Source organism: Brassica oleracea, chromosome C2 (genome assembly GCF_000695525.1).
Source record: "Brassica oleracea var. oleracea cultivar TO1000 chromosome C2, BOL, whole genome shotgun sequence".
NCBI classification, from domain to species: Eukaryota; Viridiplantae; Streptophyta; class Magnoliopsida; order Brassicales; family Brassicaceae; genus Brassica; species Brassica oleracea.
The window spans coordinates 42,021,972-42,045,929 of record NC_027749.1 but is presented as its reverse complement, the minus strand read 5'-3'; the positions used below and the strand labels follow the sequence as shown (position 1 = coordinate 42,045,929).

Below are 23,958 nucleotides of genomic sequence, written 5' to 3'. Positions count from 1 at the left end.
GGTTTAGGGTTTAGGGTTTAGAGTTTAAGGTTTAGGGTTTAGAGTTGAGAAATGAGGTTTTGGGGATAAGATTTCAAATTTTGAAAAATAAAAAAATTAAAATTTTCAAAGGATAAACTTAGAAAGGTGCTATTTTGGTCATTTTAGTTTTGAAGTGCTATTTTTGTGATATAAACTTAGAAATGTGCTATTTTGGAGATTTGCCATATATAATATTAGTAAAGTAAATATAATATAAATTTAACTATGATATCTTTTTGTTATTCTCAATAAATTATCAGCTAAATCATTAGAATTATTTATTAAGATTATGGAAAGCATGACAAATAAATAAAATCACTTAAAATTATGGAGAATATGAGAAGTAAGCAAATTCACTTATAACCTAAATATCATAATAATAGTGTATATATTAAAATATTTTCAAAAATAATAGTATATATCGGTTGAATAAGTTAATGTTAATTAATTATTTTAAATATCATGATATATATATATATATTAAAATAAAATTTAGATAATGATATTAATTAAATTAATGATTTATCCTAAAATCATGGAAAGTATGACATGTAAGAAAATTCACTTCTCAAATAATAGTATAGATACTAATTCCACTTTCATAAGGCATTCTCTATTCCCTACTCAATCTCTCATTTCTTAGTAGAGAATAACTCGGATACGAAGAGGTAGAAGACCATCTACCTATCATCTTCTTGTAAGATGAGTACAATTAAGTGTTTCATGCTTTCTTAATTTTAGTACTAATCATATACACTAGTGTTTCATGTGGGGAGACGGCTGTTTCTTCTTTTCCATTTTTCTCATGTTCATCTCTGTTACCCTCTTGTATTCTTTGTATGTGTTTTGTGGTTGTGGTGAGTTGAGTTTGGTTTTTCTCGGGTCAGATCTGATAGCTGACGAGCACATCCGATGATTTTCTGAGAGTTGTTAGCTCCTTGTGGAGTGACAGTTTTTTCTTAAGTTCCAGATCCTTGTGGAGCAACGGTTTTTGTGTTTTGTTGATTTTCTTAACCTCTTCGACGTTTCGGTGGCAGGTTGTTTCCTTTTTTTCTTTAATAAGTTAATGGTCAATGCCAGGCTATTATATGTCATAATTGGTGGGAACTTATCTTATAGAGACGGATCCCCAAAATCTGAGTTCTTCTCAAGCCGCTACTGTGGATAAAAGAGGAGTCAGTTTCAAGGATATGAGCTTTTGTTTTAACAATTTAGTCCCTAATTTTGGATCTTCCATATCGATGGCAAACATGCGACATAACCATGTCATCTTTATACCCATTCGTTCATGCTTTTGATGATATCTTGTACACGTCGCATTACTCTCACTTGCAAAATAGAGTGAAAGCGATAAGAAGAGATCACAGTCCTCATTGGGTCGTTTTGTTCTCTTTGGCTGCAACAACTACTCAATGAAGAGGCTGGTCAGTACTGCTTATGCTTTGAGAATTAGTACAAAAACTAGTCTATTGGTTGGTATTTTCTTAATCTTTGGCGGATTTTATCTTTATGCTCTTTTGAGCTCTTTATATCACCTAGTGGTGATTTTTTTTTAAAACTTTTTCTAAGCTAGTTGTTTGAACTTTACATTTTTATGGCTTGAAACCAAACAGTATTAAAAAGACACTAATTCAATTTCATTAGATTCCATTAATTATCATTCTTTTAATTCTACTTATTCCGTTTATTAACATCTAGTTTGCTCTGGTTGAAGTAAAATTAACTATATGAAAATTTGTTTTTTTTTTTTGTCATTATAGAGTTTTGAAAAAACATAAGCACCATCAAAGGATGGGAGAAGGTTCAATGCAGCGAATCAAAAAAAAGAAAACCAAAAACAACATTCCAGTAGCTCATATCCTTGAAACTGACTCCTCTTTTACAAATGATGAAAAATTAAATGGATTTAAAAACATATACAGCTAATTAAATTCTTTCAATTTCTTCCACACATATGTATATCAGAAATAAGAAAGTTACAAATGTTTTTTTTTTTTTTCCTGGAGTCAAAGTTACAACAAATGTACTCATCTCACCGTCTCTGTATCGCCATCTTTAACCGAGTCCGGTAATAATTTCCCGTCTCTGTCCCGTGAACCGGGTCTGTTAAATGCTATAATGGGCCTGGCCCACTAAAGTTCCTTTCTCGTGTCTACGAATCAGACAAGAAGACTTCGCACTGAGCTCGAGAAGGGAGAAAAAACAACTGAGGAAGAATGGCGAATCAAACTCCAGAAAGCAATCAACCGTCGAATACGCAGACCTACGGCTTCCCGATCTACGCCGCCGACTGGATCCCCGAAGAAACCGTCAGATCGAAAATCGACAAGGATCAGGACAATTCCGAAGATGTCGGCGGCGAGTCTTCGTCGTCGACCTCCCGGAGCTGCATCGTTCTGGCCGGAGGAGGTGGAGAGGGAAGAAGCGGGATCAAGAATGTCATCGTAATCTGTCTTGTTGATCTCGACACCAAATCTCTCTCTGAACAACCTGTAAGTAATGCATGCATCATCAGATCTATATGTTTTGTAAGAATTTGTATGCTTAACGATCGTTTGTTTCAGCTTGGTAGGATTGTGCTTGGTACTGATCTGCCTTACAGGATGGCTGTTCATCCTCGTGGAGGTGGTCTTGTTTGCGCATTGCCTAACAGTTGCAAGTGAGTCATCTCGTATCCTATTTCAAAGATTGGAACTTTATTAGCTTTTTTTGTTAGAATCGGTGGTATTAAGTGTTGAAAGCATGTGACTTTGAAGTTTGTATGCAAAAGACTTTAGTGTGGTTTGGTTAGTAGAGAGAAGTTTCAAGGGATGTGATGGGGGTTTGTTGTTCTCTTGATACACAGACGGTTTGATTGGGAGAGCATTATAAGTCCTAGAGAGGGTGATCAGGGTGGTGAAGAGGGAGAGGAAGTGATTAATGAGTTGAAAGACGTTGGACAGCAGTTAGCTTTGGCGTTTAATCAGGAAGGGTCTGTGCTTGCTGCTGGTGGGGAGGTAGGAAAGCTCTTAGATTCAGTCTATTTTATGTAACGGAGGGAAGAGACGTTAGTGGTTCTTATGCAATTTTTGTTTTGATGCAGTACAGGATGGGACTTTGAGGATTTTTGAATGGCCTTGTATGAAAACGTTACTTGATGAGTCTAAGGCACATGCATCAGTGAAAAACTTAACTTTCAGGTGTGCTTTCTACTATCAAATAAGGCCACTCGAACAATAATTGTACAACTAGTTGCCTGCTACTGATATTTTTCGTTTTGCAGCGAAAGTGGTAAGTTTCTTGTATCTCTTGGAGGTCCACTTTGTCGGGTTTGGGACGTAAATACTTCTGCTGCCATTGCCAGTCTATCAAAGGAGAAGGTCAGTGGGGGTTTTTGCTATTTCTATCTTTAAACTTTGTATACATACTTCCAACATTATTTGTACTCAAATTTTAATGAATTTAAATTTTACAATGCAGGATGAGATGTTTGCCTACTGCAGATTCTCCGTCGACAATGCAGGCAATGAAGTTCTTTACATTGCTGCAAACACTGGTAAACTTACATTCTGACAGTGCAAGAACATATAATTTTAGATCCATTTTTATATGTCAGAGCTAGCGATTACAACTGATCTGTTTTGTTGCGTAGAACGTGGTGGGAGTATTATAACATGGGATACAACAACATGGAAAAGAAGACGTTCAAAGCTTATGAAAAACTACTCTATATCTGCCTTTAATGTCTCAGCTGATGGGAAGCTTCTTGCACTGTAAGTTTTACTTTTTCTACGCACTTTTGTGACCAAACAGATAGAAGAACTAATACTAATTCTAGTTTTGGTTGTCATAACTTTTTCCCTCAATGCAGCGGAAACATGGAAGGGGATGTTTTGATAATTGATTCAACAAAAATGAAGACTCACCAATTGGTAAAGAAAGCTCATCTCGGTTTGGTCACCGCACTGACTTTCTCCCCTGATTCAAGGTGCTTTTCTCTACTCATTAAGTATCTATCTTTCACTGCACAGCTACCGATTCAATGATAATGAACTCACTATCTGGACTTGGTCTTGCAGGTGCTTAGTGTCGGTATCTTTTGACTCAAGGGCAAAGCTAACTGTCATTGAAAAAACGCCTGAAAAACGTAAGTATATTTATGATTAATCTTCTTCTCTCCATCTTACTACTTTACCCCAACTGTACCAAGAATACAATTCACAGACTAAGTTATGAAGATATTTCTACAAACCTAACGCTTTGCGTTTGTTAATGAAATTGTAGAGGGAGTAAACTGGCTGGTGATGTTGTTGTTGTGCGTGTTGCTATACGTGGTTTCCTATTATTTCTTGATGGCAAAGGGGATCATAGGCAAAGAAAATAGCCTCTAAGTGACCCCACAAGACGATACATCCGAATGGCTTGAAACCCCAACGTATCTTATGCTCTCTCTCTCTCTTTTTTTAGCCATAGCTTTTTGCGTTTGTGTTGTGAGAAAAATTCGAAGGGGTTCTTCCTCACCTTTACGAGAAACTCGATTGCTTTTTTATGTCATAATAATGTAAACTAACACTGTAAGCAGTAAACTACGATATTATATGTTTCAACGAAACCCTTTTATGTTTCTCATTGAACTAAAACATTACGCAAACATTACTTTTGGGGAAAAAACTTCCATCTTTCTTCTTTGATTTAATAGCATAACAATAATTATTACAATGTTCGAAGACTGAATAAACCACAAAGAGAAAAATAAAATAAAAGTGGGAGCTTGTATATATATTGACAATTCACACAGGTTAGCATATAACCTTTCTTCTTTTTTTTCGGTGATTAGATTATTGGAAAAAGCAAATTAATAAGAACGGATTTAAGATTACTGGCGCTTCCTTTGGTAGAGAGAATAACCAACGAGCGCAGACATCAAGAATGTCCATAGTACCTGTGTTTCCACCATATGTTTTATTTGTAATCATACATAATAAACCAAAAAGGATTCTATTTATGTCTTTTAAACACGATTAACTTTTGATGCCATACCGTATTGATGGTGTGCCAACGTTCGAGTCGTTTTATTCTTGACTGCATATCGTCCAAAACGTTGTCTATGGAAGAACCATCTCTTCTTGGTGATGCTTCCGACGTACTGTTACTACTTCCCTTCAAATGCAATGAAAACCATTTTAGACAGAGAACACAGAATAAAGAGAGCAGAGGAGATAAAGCAGAGACTACTTGATTACCTGAGATTGAATGAATTCCACAAGTTCTTGCAACCGAGCTGCTTGCTGTGTATGGATTCCACTTGAACTTCTCTGAACTGGTGGTAGTCTTTCCAAAACTATTTGAAGGTAACTCTTCATTCAAGAAAACAAGAGGGAATAAGAGACTAATTACGCATAACATGTAAGGAAATGAAGAAAGAAATGGAACCTTTGTTGTGTATGAACCATCCAGTTTGAGAGCTGAACCAGCAGCAGTCACAGCTTCTTTGTTTGCGCCTTTGATCTGTATGTATGGACTTGGCACATCTTGGAGATGATCAACCTCAATCAGAATCTTCAATAGCCAAAAAATTAAAAGGGAGACTTAATTGGACCATATTCATCTCAAGAAGCTTGTTTCGCACTTTCAAACAAGATACTTACCTTTCCGTCTTGGTAAATAAAGGCAGAGGCTTCGATATACGCCACTGCTTGATACCTGAAACGAAAAATACAGCATATATATAGATCATCTCATGGAATGTGATGACAGAAAACTATTGAGGATGACTGACAGATATAAAAACACTTATTTGATTTCATGCTCACCCGAGATTAAGAAGACCAGCCACAGTACTTACGCTAATGTCAAAATCTACTTTGGGCTGAATGATGAAGTTCCCTTCCCTAATTGGCTGTGACACAGTACAGAAAGAGTCATGAGACATAATTAATAAATGCACTGATTAATAATCATGAAACTAGAGATTAAAAGCATACCTCACGTATAAGCACAGCAAACCTGCCCTCACAGATTCTAACGCGTATGCAGTCACTATCTGACAGCTGCCCATTGGCGGGAAGCCCAGATAGCCTGAAATATATATCGATAAAATTCTGAACGGAGCTGCAGAATTTCGTGGAATCAAGGATACTGAGAATATCCTGATACGGAACCTTATCAATGACATCACAAGTGGTGAGTGTTTCTGTAAATTAAGGAAGCTCTTAATGTGTTATATTTTATCACCTACCTGTTTATTGCTCTTCAAAACAAACAAAGAGCTCTCTGGCGAGAGAACTGGATCAAAATCATTTCGAATCTTGACCTGAATTATTGGGAAATGTAAGTACGGAGGCAGAGATCATCACTTCTATAGAACATAAAGTGCAAAGAAGAGTAGAGCACAATATTAGTAGGTGAAATCTAGAGTCTCAAGTGTACTCACGTGTGCATGCACTAGGTGTGGCTCAATATGTTGCTGGAACATTGGAAATACGGTCATCATTATCTCATTTTGAGACATGAAACACCCGACACGGCTCTTATCTCTCTGGACTCTGGAAATAAGATGTGAATGAACACCTCCCACCTGTTTCATGAATCGTAAGAAAATTAGTCTGTTCTTGATAAGAAAACAAGATGAATGGAAGAAAAGGAACAATGAGGCAGAAAAGAATCTTACAACAGCAACCCAAAGGTCCAAAGATTGTCTGATTTCTGGATGCAACGCATAAACCCCCTCGAAGACGATCTAAACAGCAATGATATGTCAAAATAATCTAATAACTACGCTTGAAATGAAAACAAAGGCAACAACCATTTTGAAAGAGAAAATATCACATGATCCAAAATATCATATGAGAAGAGTAGGATCACTAACCACACCACACTCTTCAGAAACTTCAAGTTCCTTAAAGCCACATCTGGTACCAGTCTCCAGGTCAAATACAGGCAATTTTGTTCTTCGACTGTTCGTTATGTCAGCAATGTTCTGCAAATGAAGTAGAGAGAGATTTTTAAATCCAATAAAACTAACCCAAAGGCTAACGAGATTACCTTATACTTTAATATTCCCAAACCAAAGCGTTACCTTTGAGAGCAAAGGCAGGTCAAGGGAACTAAAGTCATCATGCTTGAAATCTTTGACTTGCTCAGACTTGAAGTAACTTTCAAGGGAAACCACTTCACATCCAACTATATTTGCCATTTTATGAGCCAAGCTAGTCTTACCAGACCCACTAGGACCGCCTTCAATGAAAGCAATGTGACAAACATATAGTGTAAGAAATAGATTTTCGGCTCAACCTTAAAAGTAAAACGATATAAACAGCGAACAAGAAATGTTACCTATTCCCACAATAACAGGTGGTCCTTTATTTTCCAACAGCGCCTGAAACCATAATCATAAGCAAAACAACCCTTACTAGAAAGAGCAAAGTCTTTGCGGTGGAAATAATATCTGCAAGAGGAAGCAGCTATTCTACTTAAAAGAAAGAGATTCCTCCTATCTCTTACCTGTATTGCTTGAACGGAAAGAAGCAACCCTCTGTCCAAGTCGTATGAATCAGGCATAGGAACAAGTCGTATATTATCCCTGAAAGAGGAATCTGTGGCTGCTTGATGAGAAAGTCTAAGCATAAATGCAACGATAATACCACTGGTACACATTATATAAGACATAACACTAATATCCATCTTAAAAGAAAGACGAACATACCTACACCAGAGCTTACTGAATGAGGTGCATCAAAAGAGGTGAAATGCCAAGTTGCAACCATTGGTTCCATTTGAGATTTGGTCGGAGATCGGGTCCAAGGCTGCGATAAATCCTCAAGGCGGGTGACAATGTTTGGCGTAGTTCGGATTGGTTTTGGTGCAACAATTTGCTTCTCCTGGTTAACGGTTACAGGAGACTGCTGCAAAAGTGGAGGTGTATTCAAGCGTGGGACACCTACAACAAGGGTTAGCTTGCAGAATTAATATTATGTTACACTGAAAAACATAAGAAATGAAACATAGTGGAAACAAGCATGCTTTATCGATATTCACTGACCTTTACTTTCAAGGATCAGTTCCAGGTATGATTTGGTGATCCAGGGCCCACTAATACCCATTCTCAGAGCTTCAGCTCCCACACTCTACATGAAAAAACATCTATTAAACATATATAGCAAAATGGAGACTGATGAAAAGCGAGATTTAATTGCTAGTGACAATAATGCTTTATAAGGACTTTTCTGAATTGAAGATTGATGTATTGTTTTAAGAGAGAATTGAGGGTTATTACCTTCCTGTCTGTCCCTCTCAGTACCAGGAAAGTCTCTCCAAGAGTGTCAATCGTTTCACGTGACAGGGATAAATTACCATAGCTCACAGCAGTTGAAGCTCGCTTATAACTCACTACAACATTGTAGCCCAAAGCTAGCAATCCTCCAAGTGTCATCCGACCACCCTGCTAGACAATAGCAACCAAGTCACCCAGAGAAGCGTTGTGAGGAATATCTTTAAAAAAGATATGTTAAAGCTGGCTGCCATTAGGACCATAGCCATGATGCTTTTCAGCAGAGACTATCAGAAATTAACAAAATCGAGGAAAAATACTGCACCAGAAACCATAAACATTGTAATTCTACATCACTCAATCCCTATTGTTATCCTTTCCACCAAGAATAAGACCTAAACCTAACTTCAATTCCATAAAGATTTACAGAATTAGAAAGACAGACACACCAAACACAGCAGTAGTTGCATGTATTAACTCACCTCAAACTCAGCTTTCGGCCGGATGATGAAATGCTTGTCGACAATTCTTTGGTCCCCCAGCGACAGATAGTACCTTATACCAGCTTGACGAACTTTAATCCAGTCATTTATACGGGCCTCTTCATTTGCAGAAGGAGGTCTGAGGTACATCTCAATAAAACTGAAAATAGCACCAGGAAAACCATGTTAGCATGCATATGAAGATCCAGTAAAAAGCTTAAACCATTCCTACATGCTAGAAGAATCCTTCTTACTTATCCTTCTGGACTTCACTTCCTTGAGCAAAAGAAGTTACTATCTGTTACATGAACTGTAGTTAAGTGGTTGACATTATTATATAAATCTAGAGTGCAGCTGGAAAATTTAGCAATCGAAAGAAACTACAGACCTCACTTTTGCATTTCAGTTTGTATATGGCTTCCCGAAATGATGAAACAAAACTGTTGTTGATTCTGATCTGCACACTCACAACAAACAAATAAGTCAAACCTCTGAACACATAAAGAGGAGGAAAAGAAGAAGAAAAAACAACCTGCGCATGATGAAGATCTGGCTCAATATGCTTTCTAAACAATGGGAAGATGCTGTCGATAAGATAATCAAGCGAACACGAATCCCCAATATCATAACGGACTTTAGAGAGGAGACTAAAGTGAACGCCACCAACCTAATCAACAGAGAGAGTAAAGAAAAAGAATATGCTCATTTCCTTATAGTTTAGCATACCAGTGAATGTGAAAATCTTACCACTGCAACCCGAATATCCAACAAGGAGCGCAATCTAGCATGAAGGGCATACGTCCCATCAACAATAACCTACAATAAACCACAGCCAAAAGAACATAACAGCCATAGCTAAACCATAGCCAAAAATAACATTTTCTGACTTACCACTCCAGATGATGCCTTCACCATCTTCGTGTCAACACGCCTCTTCTGCTGGAAATCAAACACCGGAACAAGAGTATCTTTCCCTTTGATCAAATCCTATTCACAGTAAGAGAAGAGTTACTCAACCTAAGTGTCATTCTACCGATTTTTAAGAATCAAAAATACCTCCAGATTCTGGACTAACGCATCAAAATCTAACGTTTCCAATTCATTTCCATCGTCCATACTGTCACGGTAATCCTCCATGGCAATCACAGGACATCCAATCACAGATGCGACTTTCTCTGCCAAGCTTCGTGCACACAAAAACATGAAATCAAGCTTGACTACGATAACATCTTTCAACCTAAACTTCAAAGTATCGTTACCTAGTTTTACCAGAGCCGCTAGGTCCACCTATACCAACCGTAACAATGCCGTCCTTCTTCTCTCTGAGTTCTTGAATAGACTTAACCAACAGGTAATATCCATGATCGAAGGCCTAACAAAAACAGTAATCAACACCGATGACTATTTGAAAACTAGGAGGAGATTGAAGAATCGAAGCGTACCACATGAAGAGGAAGAGACTGGAGAATCGAAGAAGAGGATGAGGATGAAGTAGAAGGCTGCTGCTGGAAGAAATCGCGTCCTCCCTCTTGGAAAACTCGCTGAACAACCTCGTCGTCCATGGGGCGATGATCGGAGCAATCGAGTCGGATCGAAAGGGGGTGAGATCGAGTAAACGGTAAACAATTTTTGGAATCGGAAATTAATTTAAGGGGAAAAACAAAATCAGAATGAATTCAACTTTTCTTTTGCTTTATTTATTTATTTGTTTATTAATTTTGTTGGTTTTTATCCTTTGCTTTTATGTTTTTGAGGAACACTTTGCTTGCAAGCATGAAGTCTCCCGCTTTGTTCTTCCTTCCCCGTCTGGCTTCAACTGTACGAGGACTCGAGTGCCCCCAGAAAATAAGAAAAATTATAACTGAATTTAATGTAGGTTTTATTAATGTAGGTTGACGAAAGGAAACCTCTATTTATTATAACCTTTTTTTTGTCTAAATATTTATTATAACTTATTGATTAAATTAAGGAAAATTTGAAAAAAAGGAGACATTTTTAATTTTGGATTTGTATCTCTAAAACTTTATCTACATTTTTTTTATTAGGATTTTGATTTCCGTAAATACCATTATACCTCAAATTAATCTAAATTATATTTTATTTATTATATTTAGATATTTTAATTAGATTTCTTAATATAATTTTATAAAATAAAAAAGATAAAATAGATAAAAGGTTTGAATCTGTATCCTCCTCTAAGTCCAGAACTGCCCAGCTGACAAAGTTCTCAGACTCGGTAGCTGCCAGATGTAGAACCTAAAATCTACACTAAATATTTAATAGTGATCGGGAGTTTGATCTAGGGAAGACAAATGATGTAGGCAACGATATCTTTAAAATACAACGATGTAAACAGTTTCCAGTAGGTAAAAATGGACTTTATTGATGAATAAGATCGAATACAATAAGTTGAACTAAATCAAATGATATAAATGAGATCGGAGAAGAAAGGATCCAAGATTGGGACGAAAACAAGGTCGAAGTATGTGTGTAGCTCTCTCTAGGGTTTTCAACGTGTCCCTCTTCATGTCCGTTCTCCTTCCTTTATAGTAAGTCGACCTCGTGACCTTCGTAACTGCCCTGCGATCTTCGTCTCTTGTTCCGCGATCTTCGGGACTTCGATGGCTCCGCCTCGAGCTCGCACACTTGCTATGGGCCTTAGTTCCTCACGGCCCATATCTTTGGTCGCGGTCCATTAATGTATTGACCGAAATTGGGTCCAACACCAGAGATTCATCACATTTTGCTATAGCAAATTAACGGTGGTTTACTAACAAAAAGATGGTGATGGGTCACCACGTTTTTCTGGTTTAATCCAAAGATTTTACAAAAGAGAAAGAAACCACTGGTAAGAACATCTTAATCATGACTGTCTTTGTTTCGCAGTGAAACTTTTGTGGGCTAATCAATTTCTTTTTTGGTTTGCCATGTGTTTGGGTGACAATGAAAAAAACAGAGAAAAAACAGAGAAAATTAACTCTTGCAGGAGGAAACTTAGATGTAATGCTAAAAGAACATGAAAGAGACATTTTGTTAGCTGTTTGAGTGGATAAGAAGATTAATAGGGACATGCTCAAGCATCTCTTGCTGCAAATGACATCAAACAAGAATCTTTTAGGAGTCACAACATAGAGTCAGTTGATCTTTTGGTGAGGTCTTGTGTAAAATTGAAAGCTAAAATTGTGAAAAGAAGAAATCAACAGCGGCAGAGAAGAAAAAAAGAACTTCAACCACCATTAAACCCAAGAAACTTTAATCTTAACTTTTTTTGTATTCTCATCTGATTTGCAATTGTTGCTTAGAGATTTAATTTTGAAAAGATATTGAAATTCAAGAACATGATTACTGATCTCAAACCTTGAAGATGAACCAATGAAAACCTCTATTATGATTACGATCTGTTGATGTTCTTAAGCGATACTGTCCATCAGACTCTGAGTTGACATGAGCGACTTGTTTGTACTCTTCTGGGCTGTCGTACCAAAATAGAGAAGATATGGCTAGAGACATCCATACACCAGATTTAACATAGATTAGAACCATGTTGTATTATGTCGATAAAGAAGAGAGAAACACAAAGAACTAAGAGAAAAAGAACGTGGGAAGAAGAGAAAAAAGTGGGAAAAAATATTCTATGAGAGATTTAGGGTATATTTAATTTAGATTTAGGAAACATCTTTAACCGAATATGGAAGTTTTCATATATCTGGATTTGCCTATAATATGTATCCTACCTTACGCAGAACACTGTAGAGTAGGTGAGAAACATTTTCTTCCTTAAGCGTCACATATGGTAAAAGGTAAAAAAAGTTATGACACATAATATAGATAATGTATATCATTGAGTTGTGGGTATACGTCGTTATCAAGCTGTAGGTAGACTGAAGACATCTTTTTTTTATTATAATGTAACGAATTCTAGCTTTGTTAGAATATACAAGAAATGTTAGTTTACGTTATATACTCTGGATATGTATCCAATTTCTAGACTAGGTAGATAACCAGAATGAGTATTCTGACTATAGCTAGAAGATAAAATAAAATATGATTCCGCTTCTTTAAAAAAAAATATTAAACATATATGTTTTCATACTTATGTATCCAATAGTTTTCATATTTTTTTTACATTTTTAAGATTCAGTTTACTATTTTTCCATAAAAAAAGGTAAAACATGTCAAGAATTGTCAAAAATATCAAAAGTTCTAAAGGGACAAACAAAAGTTGAAAGTGTTTTTTTCTCCAATTTATCAGAAGTCCTAAATTAAATACAAACCTCTATTTATTATTTTTAGTTTTAATTAGATAAATGTTTTATTTGTTTTAATAAAATTTTACTACTATTCGTATATTTATATTTAAATTTAAGTTTTGGTTTTAAAGTAAGATGCTTTAACTAAAGTCTAAATCAATTTTCTAATATTGAATAACATAAATAAGTATATTAAACGAAAGTTGATAGTATATGTCAAATATATTACGTAAAAATAGTTATCTTCTCGAATACTTCGACAATATAAATCTAACTATTGATAGCTAGTTAAGAAAAAAATTTGCTAGATAGTAGCAAGACAATTAAATTTGTGTTTTGTGTTGCTTTTAGGAGAAAACAATCGGTTCTCACTCTTAAACTATGCAGAGCAAGAAAACATGTAAAAATTCATCTCCGAGCATGAGCTTGGATATTATTCGTAGGTCACATGTTTAGATGCTACAAGCTATAGATGATTGTATGTCTTAGTTAGATTGTGCTAATTTACGTGTGATATTATTTGTGTTTAGATAAGTACGAGTGTTGGTCATTGGAATGTAAGATCATCTCCAATATATACATCAACAATTTTTTTTTTTTTAAATATAGTTTTTTACTCTAAAAATGGTTTTACTCGATGTTTGATTATATAACAAAATTTTTCTATTTTAGATGAAAAATATAGAAAAATATTTTTTTCGTCTCTATATTTAAAGATGAAAATAACATTTTTATATATACATATTTTTGTTAAAAAAAAATAGTAGAATTCTATTACAAAAATATATACTAAACAAATTCACTTATATAATGGTATTTTTATTTAAAAACATATAGATCAAATAGAGCTGGATTAGAGATGTACTTTAAAGATGTACTGGATAGTTGACATAAATTCTGATTATGAGAAATCTTTTAACTCGGTTGATCAAATTAGGTGAGTGGATGAACACTTCAGCTGGATTCGCTTTTGCATCTCATGCCATTAGTGAGGAGGAGAAGTGAAGTTTCGTAAACTCTTTTCAATCTAAGGTCAGGTCATCTGTATCACACGTTTCTCAACTAAGTATTTCTTCAAAAATAATAATGTTTTAATATGAGTACTTTATAAGTTTAGAGATTCAGGCAGCCCGTGAGAAGGATTTTAGGGACCTAAGGCATGTCTAAAAAATAATTTTTTTTTATAATTATAATGAAAACATTTTTTTAATATGATATATCACATTCACCGAATACACAAGTCTAACACAGTAAAATAATAAATTTATTACGTAAATATGTTATATTATGTCATATATGAAAAATGCATGAATTTAGAAGGTGAATTAGTCGACTCTTTTGAAAAGAGTTTTCTAAAAATAAGTATAAACCATTAGACTAAAAATTATTTTAAATTTTGGAGCTTTAAAAAAAGTCATATTAATGATTCAGGTCAAATCTATCTAGTTGATAGATCCCAATAACGAATGATTTTGTTTTGTTAATCATGAATTTGTTTCAAAATGTATGTATCTATTTTTCTTTATTTTCTCGCATAATATTGTTTCGAATTTTTCCTTTTTACTGCAAATACTTGGAATCCTTTTTACATTGTCGGGGTTAATCATTAAGATCGCAAGAGACATTAGTTTTCAACCTCCAAAATTTAACTGATTAATATGTATATATATTTTAGTCTCTAAATTAATTAAAAATCTTATTTTCATAGATCATTTGGTCCAATCCTCTGTGTATTAATCTTGGAACATTATAACATGTTTTCATAGCCACGTATCATCATTATGATGATTCTTAAAATCTTTAGAAAAATAATTTGGTCCATATAAATATATATATATATATATATATATATATTCTATTTTTTTATTAATCTAACAATCAAATTGATTAGTAGTGTACAAAGAATATTTTCAATTATTTTCTTAAATAAAAACTACAGAATTACCTAATATGATTACATATTAGGTTAATGATTATGAATAACAAATATTTGATAACAATTTTTGAATCTTCTCTCTTTTTGGTTTAATTTTATATTATTAAAAAAATTAAACAATCACATTAAGCATATAATAAAAATTATATTTTTTCATATATGTTATATTTTAACTTTTTAAAAAAAAACTATAAATTGTTAAAATGGTAAAAGTCTCACATTGAAAATTTTGTGATCAATGGTTTCACTTTTTTTGTTCAAGCTAGAAACAAATGATCATAAATCGTTTGAATATGAAGACTAATTAATAAATATTCATATTATATATATATATATATATTAATATCATTTAAATTAAATTATATAAAATATAAAAACATAAAATATGTTAATTTCAAAATTTCCGTTGAAAATTTATCGAGGTCTTAATATTTTAATTTTCAAATTTGTATTGAAAAATCTCACATTAAAAGTTTTGTGATTAACGGTTTAAATTTTTGTTACATCAAATATACAAATGTTAATAAAATCATATGAGTAGGAAGTGTCAATAATAAATATTTATGTTAAAATATACTATATATATATATATATATCACTAAAGTTTAATTTATACCATATAAAGTAAATAAAATGATTGTTTTGATTTATTTACCAAAAACAAGATTGTAAATAAACAAAATTTATTGGTTTTGATTTGTGTGCTTACTATAAGGTATATACTTTTATGTATACAAATCTCCTATATATTAATCCTCGAGCATTACAACATGTTTTTGTAGCCACGTGTCATCATTAGGATGGTTCATAGAATCCTTAGAAAAATAAGTTAGTCCACATAAATATATATTATATCAATACTATTAAAATTGAAGGATCTTTTTTAAAGTACCCTTGAAGTTTTGAAGTATTTACAACCTTATGCCACTGAATTATTTTTAAGCTATGATTTCAATTAAATTCTTTTATTTTTTAAGGAATCGCTGCTTTTAATTTGTTAGGAAATATATTTAACTTATTTTGTTTACCTTAAATCTCTCCCACTCTTCCTCAATCTAGACAACTGCTAGAGAAGATTATTTTCAACGAGAACAGTTGTAAGATAATTGGGCAGATCGTGAAATGGAGTTCTTGCGGCGGCGACGCTTACTCAGTGTCTTTCTAGTATTCAAGCAACGAAAGGGATGTGAAGAAGCGTTTGTTTTAATTGACTGAAAAGAGTCAAAATAGCGAGTCTAATAAAAATGATGCTTCAGATCATAGACGAGGTCTTTAGACCAAAATCCAATCAAATATCATGATGGCTACTCTGCAAGTCTTCGTATCCTTTGTTTTTCTTTGTAAAATTTAATGATTCTAATTTTGTTAACGACCTTTCTTTTTTGAGGTTTAGTTAATCGATGTACATGATTTGATGGTGAATTTTTTTTGTTTTTGTTTACCGAGGGAGAAAATTTCAGTCACAAATGATGAAGCAAAGGATTCCAGCTCCAGCAAGCTGATAATTCAACAGTATATGCCTAAAAAAGGTTTGTGCGTATTCAACCAACAATAAAAAGATTTTTCTTTGATTAAATTACTTTCATATGAGTGTCTACTCTCTGTTCATAACAAATTCAGACCTCTTAAAAAGGCAGATGATCTGAAAGCAGTGACTTTGTAATTTAACCCTAAACCATTTCAGTCCTTTTAAAAAGGCAGATCTTTCTTAGGTGATATGTCAACACTGTTGAAAACAAACTATATCATACATCTTCACATTGTAGGCTTCATATTTTTTAACTTATCTATACTATTATGACAGGAGTCTTATAACATAAGAACCAAATTAGCTTATTATAATTAAGAACTAATTTAGCCCACCGTGTTATGTCAACGCTATTGAAAACAACAAACTATATCAGACATTTTCATATTGTAGGTTTTGTATAATGTTTTAATATTATTATTATTGTTATTAGTTTTATGACTAATATTATAAGCTACCTCCTATTATCTTCAAAGATATTTGATACTAACAATATATATTGTCTTCAACTTCTACGGGCAACCACCATAAATAGAGAAAAGGGGAGCAAATCTAATATTTAAAAAGAAATGGGAAAAAATCCTTTTTTGGTCAACTATGGGAGAAAATCTAGATTGAGATCTTTATTATTAAAACTCAAATATTGTTTTAGCAGAGATTAAAGAAATTTAACAAATATATACCAACTTTAAGAATATCCTTCCAAATTTTCATTATTTACTAAATATTTCAAGTATATAAAATTATGTTTTACATAGTAATTTAATTATTTATATACTATCAGGGAAATGTAATAAAAATTCATTATTATAAACAGCAAAATACTTAGAGTTTTAATTCAAAATATCTCTTAAATTTAAAAACCAAACAGGCTAGAACCAAACCAAAAACTAAAAACCAAACACCTATGCCTTAACATATTAATGAACAAACAAACGATTAATAAATTTGTCAACCAAAATAATCACACGCTTTCAAAGCGCTGGTCAAAATCTAGAACCATTTATACTTCTCTCGAACATAAAAGCCGAACTAAGACCGAGAATCGAATGGGTACCCAAATATCCAAAATACATTTTGTATACCTAAAAATATTGATTATTTTTAGATTTAAAATGATCAAATATTCTAAATACTAATTATAAACTGAATTATCCAAAAATCAAGTGACCCTTTTATACGACCATGTTTTTGCCTTATTTAAAATCTATATTTTTTAATTACTGAAATTATTCCATGACATACCTTTTATTTCTATAAACTATATATTACTTGATTCCTTTTCCCTTTCAACGAAATACTTAAGCCCTTTCTAAGTTTACAGAATTATAATTAATTATATTCTTCAAATATATGTCATCAAATAATTGTAAACATTTCATACTTTAGTAAAGAAACTATCTATAATATAGGCAACATATAATATAATACACTACCTATCTACCTATATTACTCTAGACGTTGCAATAAATTCTTTAAGCATTTCAAATATCTTGGTAAAATTATATCTCAACATTTAAACTTTTCAATTCAGAATGAACAAATGTACATTTAGATACAGAATGAACGAATTTCATCTATAGTTAATTCTAAATTAAAAATGTGTATAAATAATTGATTATTGTTCTACTATAAGTTTCATAATTTTGAAGTTAGCCAATTGTTTATTTAAAATTTGAAACCTAAAAATATTTTTTGTTTGTTTGTTCTATTATAGTAATAAGTAAATATTTTTTTTTTAAACGTCTTCAATGCCCAACCTATAACCCAAAAAATATTGTATTATTCAATAGACTTGTAGTTTAAAGTTTCCAAAAAATATTCTTATTTTAATTATATTCTAATATATTTTATTTCAGATATATATATTATATGATAAACTATCCTATATATTGAGAAAGTATTTATTGTTAAATCATCTCATTCGTAACTGTGATTTACAGAAATATGAATGGTTCCTATTTCTCTAAACCCAAAGAGCTCAAACCAAGCTGAAAATCAAACGGGTATCCAAACATTTAAACATAATAAAAAAAATCCAAACCCCCTCCCAAATTACACGAATTACCTGGTTTTTTTCAGTTTTCCAGGTTTAACTCAGGTTTTGAGCGTTTTTTTTGGAATTTTTGGCTTTAAATTCAAATTAAATCCAAACTATTTCTAATTTGATTCACTTCGGTTTTATAAAAAAAATAAAAACCTGACTCGGACTACACATCACCAGAATCGATCTGATTCGAAAAATGCATGGTTCTCCTAAACGGGTCCTAAAACCCCAACCCCAATAACTTGAAAACTGAATAACCCTAACTCACACGTACCTTAAACTCGAATGCCTATTACTATGAGAAGTTAAAATAAATTACTTTCAGTTAAGTATGTCAAAACTCAAAAATTAAAATTCAGACCAAAAAAATTGGTAATTGTTAAATCAAAACATTTAACCAAAATGTTATCCCGCGCTTTGAAAGCGCGGGTCAAAATCTATTTTTTTTTATTAAAGTAACTATCAAATTGATTAGTAGTGCACACAAGAATATTCTCAATTATGTCCTTAAATAAAAAAAATATGGAATTACCTGATATGATTAACATATATATGACAATTAATGATTATGAATAATACACGTTTGATAACATTTGTTGTACCCTCTCTCTTTACTTGATAAAAATTTTTGTACCCTCTCTATTTTTTGATAACATGAATATTAATGATTTTTAAAATGAACTGTAATATAACTTTTCAACAACGATGATACGTTTAAGAGACCAACATTTGTATTCGTCATTTTACAATCAATAAAGATTGTAGTGTTGCAAAATGTTGAAACCATTTAATAAATAAACATTAGTATAAAAAACTTGCGCGCTGATTATCATCTAGTCTATATTATTAAAACTGAATTACTTTTTGGTACTGTTTGGAAACATGGATAGTAGTATAAATGAGAATTGTTTGGAAACAAGGATATCAGTATAAAAAAATATAGTGTCTTTTTAGTAATTTCATTAATATAATTACATTAATTATCTTTTCATATTTTACTCAGTTTAACATTTCATTAATTATATTACCTTAACAATACATCATATCATTAACTATATTACCATAATAATAATAGTGCAGCTTTTTATTTATTGGTTAATCAATATTAACTTTGTGCCAATTAAAAAATCAAAAATGTAAAATAACTGAGTTTTGTATACGGTTAAACATTTGGTTTAGTTTGTTTTACTAAATTTTTATATTTATTTACTTTCAATCGGTGGAAATTATGTAGCCAAAAACATAATTCAAAGACATGTTTTTGTGAATAAAATAATAACTTAAACCAAAATACTAAAAATGTATTACATTTATTTTCACTTAATTTTTTGCTCCATATAATTATTTTACTAAATAAAAAGTCTTTTTATTAGTTTATAAAATCAGTTAGACATGAACATTGGCTATCCATTTAGGTATGAATTGTTTTTTTCGGATTTGTTTTTGAAATTAGGCTCCGCTTGAATATTATAAATTTATATGTGAGTTTTGAGTTGGGTCTTTCTGGGTCTTGATGAGTTCAGTTCTGATGTATAGAAACCTAAAAAAATATCTAAATAACAAATGTATCTGAAACATGTTCGGATACATGTACCAAAAATAATCATATTACCCGATTTAGTCCATGTTTTTTAATACAATTATGTATATTACAATCCATCTAAAATATATAATACTAATTATGAAAAATAAATATCAATGTATAAAAATGTATGAACCAATACCCGCGCGGGTGCGCGGATTGATCTCTAGTTATTTTTTAAATATGTGGTTTCTAATATGTTATTTGACCGTGACAATCCCAGAAATACACTTCTTCAAGTCGAAATGATTTTTAATATTGGAAGAACTATATATATTATTTCATGCAGATTAAATAATTCACTCTTGATTTTTATTTCTAAAATATTTTTAATTAAATATCATGACAAGATTTCAATCACCTCCTTTTGAGTTTATTCGAAAAATGATAGATTTGATCATTCGTCTAATACTTTTTCTCCCTAATACTCTATTTAGCTATTATAATTGTAAGAACGAGAGATTTGAACTATTTATTATAAGTTTCTGGTTAATCATTTAATAAATCAAACCGTTCTTTGTTTATACATAGTTTAAATATACTAGAATGGTTAAATATAATATTTTTTTATCGGTATACTGTTAAGTAATTAAACCTCAATAGGTTAATAAAATAAGTAATTTGTTTTGTTGTTCTAGAATTAGATGATTTTTACTAGGCCTGGGCGTTTTTAACTCAACCCGAAGTACCGACCTTAACCCGAACCGGAAAAATCGAATCCGAATCCAAACTGTTTTACAAAAATATCCGAATGGGACTTATGAGCTTACTACTTTGGACATTGGTTATAACCCGAACCGAACCAAAATCCGAATTAGGATCCGAAGATATCCGAAATTAGTTAAATATGTTAATGTTTTTTATATATATTAAGGTGATTTAGATATTTTAGAGTATTCAAAATATTTTTGTAGTTTGTTTTATTTGCTTTTTTTAATACATTTTAGTTAATTTAGATAGTTTAACTAATTTTTAATTAGATTTGTAAATAATTTATATATTGTAAGCTTTTTTGTCAATTTTTGAGGTTTTTAAAAATATATTTTTGTACGATTTTAAGCATTGGTTAAATCCGATCCGAACAGAACCCGGAAGGAACCGAACCGAACCCGATCCGATAATTAGTAAAAACCGAATGGTACTTATGAGCATAACACCGAAAATCCAAAAATCCGAATCACCCGGACCGAAACCGAACGGACCACCGAACGCCCATGCCTAATTTTTACATCAAACTGGTGAATATATACTAGACAAACATTTATATTTTGAGTCTACACTTATATTCTATAACAATTTGATATATTAGATTTAAACGCTAAAATGTGAATAGAATTTGCCGGTGATTTTCTTCAAAAGTTTGATTCTTAGGTATATATCTGGAGTGGAACTAATTTTTACAAATGTCCATCTTCTTAAATTGACACTTATGTAATTCACCGAATTCACAGAAGAAGCTGAAAAAAGAAACAAAACTCGTATCAGTGAAACAGAAACGAGAACGAAAGCACAATTTTATAGAGGTGAAAAATGAAATCACATACTGGGAGTCAATAGTAAACAAATCGAGAGCAGAAAACTTAACCTCTTCGTCATTTTATATCAAATGTTGTCTATCTAGTTTTGGTGATTTGTGTCAGCCGCAAAACTTAATTTTTTTGTGCATATGAAGTATTATAATTAAAATGAGCTGTAATACGTTAATTCTTCAACGGCAATGATACGTTTAAGAGACCAACATTTGTTTGTCATTTTAAAATCGATAAAGATTGTAGTGTTGGAAAATGTTAAAATCATTTAATGAACAAAAATAAATATAAAAAACTCACTCCGTGTTATCATCTAGTCCATCATTATTTCAAACGTTATAAATCTCAAATTGATGCACATAAACAATTTCCTCAGTTTTTTACCCAAACAAAAACAATTCGTTTAGTTATATCACCCGCTACAACAGCGCCTTCTTAAACATACGAGGCTTTAAAACCTGGAAAACGAAAGATTTTTTTGTGTTTTTGTCGGGACATTTTGAGATTATAAGTTTACGTGGATCTTATGTGGTGAACGACGAAGGTGTGGACCCAAAAGTCGAGGACGCTGTTCGAGTATCTCTCTTTCTGGCCTCAAGGCCATGTTATTGGTGGTGAATTGGTATGCTTGTCGAAGTCAGACTCGTTCAGGTTCACCTAGAAGCTGAAAAGTGATGCCATTAAGTCCCACCAACAAACCGGTTGAATAGGCAACAACCAAATTGTCAAGTTATATTTGTATCATATATATAGTTAAGGTACGAAAGAGTTCACATGCAAGTTGAAATGGTACAATGATAATGTGGTTGTTGCCTATTCAACCCAAATTCGAATTGCATCAGTGTCAATTTTATAACTGTTTAATATCGGAATCTTGTAGTTCAATTTGCATGTCAACTCTTATACCTTAACTATATATGATATAAATATTAAATGGTCATGCAGCACCGAACTGGAATCGATCATATCCGTATTGGACCTATTGGTACCTATATATAGGCATAAAATTCATCTACCTGAGAGATGCGGACCCGGGATCCTACTGGGAATGAATCCGAATACATGTATGCTCAACCGTATACTCACACTCACACTCACACTCACACTCACAATTATTTTGTCATTAGTTACTCCTCCTTTAAGTATCCCGTTTCTCAATGTCAGCGTATTGTCGAATACAGTACATGGATGCCTCAATAATTGTAGTCTGACCATTTATTCCCCAAATATCAAATGTCTTCAAAACATCTGTATAACTTATGTCATCTGGAAAAATGCTTAACGACTTTATGTCAACTTAAATAAATAAAACTCAGTTTACAGAAAAAAAAAAAAAAAACTCTATGAATGTATATGATTTTATGTCCTTGTTATGTTCCGTACATCCTCTTCTGTCAAATTAGGAAGTCTTAAGACAGCTGCTCTTTTATAAATCGTCATTGTCAAGTGAGGTCAACTTGGTTTATGTAACTTGCTTTTGTGATTAGATTGTATGGCGTAAGAAAGGGCAGATAGGCTTCCATTCATTGATTATTTGATTAAGAAAGCTTGCCACTTGCGAAAATAACTATGAATTGACTTTTTGTACAAAATAGTTAATCTCCTAAATAATAAGAAAATAACAGGGTAACAACGAGCATTATTATTCTATAACTTTTATGTGGCTCGAAAAATATTGTTTATTTTAAATATGCACATTTTCGCCTTTTAGTCAACTTTATTTTAAATAGGAAATAATTAAAGCACAAGAATTCTATTTCTGTTACTAAAGTCAAAAGAAAAAATTAGCCGCTTTCGTTGAAAATATAAAAGATGTGGGGTCCGCTGCACTATTTGCACAGTAAATTTCCTACGAACGTTTGCGTTCGTTTGTAAACACACTGAAAACTCTTCTCTTCCCTTTAATAAGAAACACTCTCTCTCTATATCAGTGTTATCTTCTCCTACGGGTATAAATTTTTACTCTTATTTAAATTTCTCAATACTATAAAATCATAAGTTATTTTATAACACGTTATCAGCACGATCACTCTGCGATTCGGTAAAATTTATTTGTATCATTTATACCCTGTTATAATGGTCGGTATACCGCCTCTACTATTATTTATATCATGTTATAATGGCCGGAATACCGCCTATATTATTTACTAGTAATTTAATTTATTTATTGGTCGGCCGAGCCGCCTTATATTCTGTTTATTATTTATTGGTCGGCCGAGCCGACTTATATTCTGTTTATTATTAATTGGTCGGCCGAGCCGCCGTATAATTTATTTATTACTCTGCATTGATCGGCTGAGCCGTCGCATGATTTGTTGTCATAACATAAATATTT

General features: G+C 32.4%; 2 protein-coding genes across 6 annotated transcripts; one reads left to right on the top strand and one right to left on the bottom strand.

Annotated features, from left to right (window-relative positions):
* The first annotated feature begins 2,192 nt into the window (after window positions 1-2,192).
* On the top strand, window positions 2,193-4,625 carry LOC106327311 (SEC12-like protein 2). 2 transcript variants are annotated; one of them, XM_013765436.1, is made up of 11 exons: window positions 2,193-2,363; window positions 2,400-2,513; window positions 2,586-2,680; window positions 2,867-3,017; window positions 3,109-3,200; window positions 3,284-3,380; window positions 3,481-3,556; window positions 3,653-3,773; window positions 3,872-3,988; window positions 4,080-4,147; window positions 4,285-4,625. In XM_013765436.1, exons 1-11 carry the CDS (start codon window positions 2,238-2,240, stop codon window positions 4,389-4,391), a joined length of 1,164 nt encoding a protein of 387 aa, XP_013620890.1. In that variant the 5' UTR covers window positions 2,193-2,237; the 3' UTR covers window positions 4,392-4,625. The 2 variants fall into 2 exon arrangements, with proteins under 2 accessions (XP_013620890.1, XP_013620889.1); XM_013765435.1 differs by having other exon boundaries at window positions 2,193-2,513.
* LOC106327309 lies at window positions 4,446-10,590 on the bottom strand. Of its 4 annotated transcripts, none has more exons than XM_013765431.1 (26): window positions 10,194-10,590; window positions 10,011-10,123; window positions 9,808-9,934; window positions 9,643-9,738; window positions 9,499-9,567; window positions 9,284-9,418; window positions 9,140-9,208; window positions 9,006-9,049; window positions 8,752-8,911; window positions 8,276-8,443; window positions 8,042-8,126; window positions 7,706-7,939; window positions 7,504-7,601; window positions 7,336-7,378; window positions 7,079-7,236; window positions 6,869-6,979; window positions 6,671-6,739; window positions 6,434-6,577; window positions 6,239-6,313; window positions 5,985-6,161; window positions 5,814-5,899; window positions 5,649-5,703; window positions 5,434-5,559; window positions 5,244-5,357; window positions 5,041-5,160; window positions 4,446-4,942 (listed from the first exon to the last, which is right to left on the bottom strand). In XM_013765431.1, the coding sequence occupies exons 1-26, from the start codon at window positions 10,311-10,313 to the stop codon at window positions 4,877-4,879; spliced, it is 2,862 nt and encodes a 953-aa protein (XP_013620885.1). In that variant the 5' UTR covers window positions 10,314-10,590; the 3' UTR covers window positions 4,446-4,876. The 4 variants fall into 4 exon arrangements, with proteins under 4 accessions (XP_013620885.1, XP_013620887.1, XP_013620886.1 ...); XM_013765433.1 differs by having other exon boundaries at window positions 7,504-7,595; XM_013765432.1 differs by having other exon boundaries at window positions 8,276-8,440.
* Window positions 10,591-23,958: the final 13,368 nt, after the last annotated feature.

Excerpts from the sequence above, each read along its gene's own strand:
- LOC106327311 (XM_013765435.1), top strand. The coding sequence starts at position 2,238 with ATGGCGAATCAAACTCCAGAAAGCAATCAACCGTCGAATACGCAGACC. Across the intron at positions 3,018-3,108 it reads TGCTTGCTGCTGGTGGGGAG|GATGGGACTTTGAGGATTTT; the intron begins GTAGGAAAGCTC and ends GATGCAGTACAG. Across the intron at positions 3,381-3,480 it reads CCAGTCTATCAAAGGAGAAG|GATGAGATGTTTGCCTACTG; the intron begins GTCAGTGGGGGT and ends TTTACAATGCAG.
- LOC106327309 (XM_013765431.1), bottom strand. The coding sequence starts at position 10,313 with ATGGACGACGAGGTTGTTCAGCGAGTTTTCCAAGAGGGAGGACGCGAT. Across the intron at positions 9,050-9,139 it reads AACTGAAATGCAAAAGTGAG|ATAGTAACTTCTTTTGCTCA; the intron begins GTCTGTAGTTTC and ends TTCATGTAACAG. Across the intron at positions 8,444-8,751 it reads GGCCGAAAGCTGAGTTTGAG|CAGGGTGGTCGGATGACACT; the intron begins GTGAGTTAATAC and ends GCTATTGTCTAG.